Source organism: Prosopis cineraria, unplaced genomic scaffold, assembly GCF_029017545.1.
Source record: "Prosopis cineraria cultivar Desert tree isolate PC_DT_omini unplaced genomic scaffold, ASM2901754v1 PC13, whole genome shotgun sequence".
Classification (NCBI taxonomy): domain Eukaryota; kingdom Viridiplantae; phylum Streptophyta; class Magnoliopsida; order Fabales; family Fabaceae; genus Prosopis; species Prosopis cineraria.
In genome coordinates this window covers 7361387-7365084 of record NW_026555344.1, presented here as the reverse complement: position 1 = coordinate 7365084, position 3698 = coordinate 7361387, and the positions used below count along the sequence as shown (strand labels likewise).

Sequence of the window (3698 nt, the reverse complement as noted above, 5' to 3'; positions counted from 1 at the left end):
TCTTTAATTTGGATCAAAGGAGTATATTTTAGTTTTAAATATAAGGTTTAGTTTATGGTGTGTTTGGTTGGAGGCAAAGGGGGAAGGGGGTGGGGAAGGGATTTTTAATGATCCTTTGATTGATTTAGAAAGGGAGATAATAACTAATTTACTATTATATCTTTATATATTAATTAAATTTTTTTAATTCTTCCTTGTAAAAAATAATTCTATACTTCAATTTAAATTGCATGATTTGTTAAAAATTTACTCTCATCTTATCATATTGTCAATATGTGAATAAAAAAATTGAACAAATAATTATAATAATAGCAATTTTTTATTAAAAAAATAAATAACTTTTTAAATATATAATAAAATATGATGAATTGCAATTTTTTTTTTAAAAAAATCTAATGGGGTTAGTCGAAGTTTGGAAGTGAAACATAATCTGATATAAAGGAAATTTTTTTTAAGCTATAGATATACTCAAATTACTAAAAATAGATAAAAATAAAATAATTAAAAAAATTAACTTTCTTCCAAAAAACTCTAATTTAAAAAGGAGCAATATGAGAGGAGAGGATTATTTTAGCTCCTCTTCCCTCCAAAATTTCGTAACTAAATGAGGAGGTGAGGGTGCCCTCTCCTCCAAAACCTCCCAACGAAGCATAATAATGGTAGTTGACATTATTTCACAGAGAAGCCGGACGGATAAGAGAGCCATGGGAAATTAGGAAATGACAGTGTTTGCTGTATTGTTTTCTAAGATAGATTTTATTTTATTTTCCATTATTATTTTATGGTTCCTTAGACTTATGTTGCGTAAGCCATTTTCATTTTCATTTTATTTTCATTTTATGGTTCTTTTCATATTACGTTCTGTAAGCCATTTTCATTTTATTTAATTGATTTTTATTAAATAAAAATAAGGGAATGAAGTTTGGGAGGAGTACGTGTTTGATACGACAATGGGACACGGTCAAAGTCGTTTCCCGCCCAGCGGCCCAGGTCGTGAGCTTGTGAGTGGTGACGCTATGACCAAGGGCCAAGGCTTCATTGTTATCATCAATCTTTGGTGTTTCTTACAGAAATTAGATGACTTTCTACTCCATTCATAATAAGATCGACAGAATCGCTACTTCCCGCTCTCCGTTCTCTTCTCTGCTCAATCTCTTTCTTTCTTCTCCATGTTTCTTCCAAGAGTCGTCCTACCACTCATTCGCCAACGACCCGAAGCCTCTACTGACTCCTTCTACTCATAAACTCCAGGTCGATTCTTCTCATCCACTACAGCTACCACCCTCCTATTACGCGTCTCTCCTTCAATCTTGCATTGCCGGCAAGGCGTTTCGACCTGGGATCCAGATACATGCCCGATTGTGTCAATTGGGCATTGGTTATGATCAAGGTTTAGCTACTAAACTGGTTAATCTCTACTCTGTTTGCAATTCTCTTCGCTATGCCCATCAACTGTTCGACAGAATTCCTCAAGGGAATTTGTTTCTGTGGAACATTCTGATTCGGGCCTATGCATGGAATGGGCCCTACGATGTTGCCATTTCGCTTTTCTACCGGATTCTTGATCATGGGCTAAAGCCAGATAATTTTACTTTTCCGTTTGTTTTAAAGGCATGCTCTGCACTTTCTGCGATTGGGGATGGAAGGAATATTCATGAATGTGTGTTACGCACTGGGTGGGAGACAGACGTGTTTGTAGGCGCTGCTCTTATTGACATGTATGCCAAATGTGGCTGTGTGGGAGATGCACGTCAAGTGTTTGATAAAATTGTTGTTAGAGATGCAGTGTTATGGAATTCCATGCTGGCTGCTTATGCTCAAAATGGACAGCCCGATGAAACACTCTCTCTGTGCATTGAAATGGCGGCAAGAGGCGTGAAACCTACTGAGGCAACGCTTGTCACCGTTATTTCATCTTCAGCTGATACTGCCTGTCTTCCTCATGGAAGGGAAATCCATGGATTTAGTTGGAGAAATGGGTTTCATTCCAATGACAGAGTCAAAACTGCCTTACTAGATATGTACGCAAAATGTGGTTCTGTGAAAGTCGCTCGTAATTTGTTCGAGCGTCTAAGGGAGAAAAGGGTTGTATCTTGGAATGCCATTATTGCTGGTTATGCTATGCATGGCCATGCCATTGAAGCTTTGGACTTATTTGAGAAAATGAGGAACGAGGCTCGCCCAGATCACATAACCTTTGTTGGTGTTCTTGCAGCTTGCAGCCGAAGCGGCTTGCTTTATGAAGGGCGAGCCTTCTTCAACATGATGGTGAGAGATTACTGTATCAATCCCACAGTCCAACATTACACATGTATGGTTGATCTTCTTGGTCACTGTGGTCAACTGGGTGAGGCTTATGATCTTATAACACAGATGAATGTAATGCCAGACTCTGGTGTGTGGGGTGCTCTGCTGAACTCATGCAAGATCTACAAGAATGTGGAGTTGGCAGAGCTGGCACTGGAGAAGTTAGTTGAGCTTGAACCTGAAGATGCTGGACACTATGTGATTTTATCAAACATGTATGCTCAGTCAGGTAAGTGGGAAGGAGTTGCCAGATTAAGGAATTTAATGATTGATAAAGGAATAAAGAAAAGCACCGCTTGTAGCTGGATTGAAGTGAAAAACAAAGTCCATTCATTTCTTTCTGGGGATGTTTCACATCCAAATTCTGGCGCAATATATGCAGAGTTGAAGAGGCTAGAAGGACTGATGAGAGAATCTGGGTATGTCCCTGATACAGGATCTGTCTTCCATGATGTTGAGGAAGATGAGAAAACTAACATGGTGTGCAGTCACAGTGAAAGGCTAGCTGTTGCATTTGGACTCATAAGCACGTCGCCAGGAGCAAGGATTTTGATAACAAAAAATCTCAAGATTTGTGAGGACTGTCATGTTGCTATCAAGTTCATATCAAAAATCTCAGAAAGGGAAATCTCTGTGAGAGATGTTAATCGCTATCATCATTTTAAAGATGGAGTTTGTTCTTGTGGTGATTATTGGTGATAGAAGAAATCTGAGTCAAATTGGAAAGCAGCGGCATGGACAAAACCTGGCTCTGTTCTCTTGCAGCTCCACTTAACTATGTTGTTGCGGGGCCCAGTACATCATGGGTTAATCATAGGGTTTCATCGGATTGGTTTGGATGCTCATTATTGTGATGGGATCTTTGAATGATCCAAATTTAAATCATTATTTTATATTATATTATATTTATTAAAATAAAAATTTATAAAAATTATAAAATAGTTTTAACAAATTTTTAATTTTTAATATGGTCTAGATTTAATTTAAAAAATTCTATTTAATATTAAAATTTTTATAATTGATGTATATTGACATCAAATTAAATCTAATTTGAACTATGTAGAGTACATCTAAATAATTAATATATAATAATTATAAAAATTTTAATATTAAATTGTACCTTTCAAATTAAATCTAGACCATATTAAAAATAAAAAAATTATGAAAATTATTGTATAAATTTTTATTTTAATAAATATAAAATAAAAATATATAATAATAGTTTAAATTTGAACTATTCAGATCAAATTTTAAATGATTCATATTTTATCACAGTGATGAGCACTTGTTGAGCACCCACACCAAGTTTGGGTTTCATCATTGATGGGAAGCATCCATTAGAGAAATTTTTGCAACAAAATGATCATACAAATATAAAAGACAAACTAAAT

At 35.6% G+C, this 3698-nt stretch overlaps 1 protein-coding gene across 2 annotated transcripts; it reads left to right on the top strand.

The window, feature by feature from the left end:
* Positions 1–965: 965 nt before the first annotated feature.
* On the top strand, positions 966–3200 carry LOC129291491 (putative pentatricopeptide repeat-containing protein At3g23330). Of its 2 annotated transcripts, XM_054928865.1 has the most exons (2): positions 1212–1390; positions 1612–3200. In XM_054928865.1, exons 1-2 carry the CDS (start codon positions 1352–1354, stop codon positions 3004–3006), a joined length of 1434 nt encoding a protein of 477 aa, XP_054784840.1. In that variant the 5' UTR covers positions 1212–1351; the 3' UTR covers positions 3007–3200. The 2 variants fall into 2 exon arrangements, with proteins under 2 accessions (XP_054784839.1, XP_054784840.1); XM_054928864.1 differs by having other exon boundaries at positions 966–3200.
* The last annotated feature ends 498 nt before the right edge of the window (positions 3201–3698 follow it).

What these genes read in the sequence shown, in the direction of transcription:
- LOC129291491 (XM_054928864.1), top strand. Translation starts at nt 1,078, where the DNA reads ATGACTTTCTACTCCATTCATAATAAGATCGACAGAATCGCTACTTCC.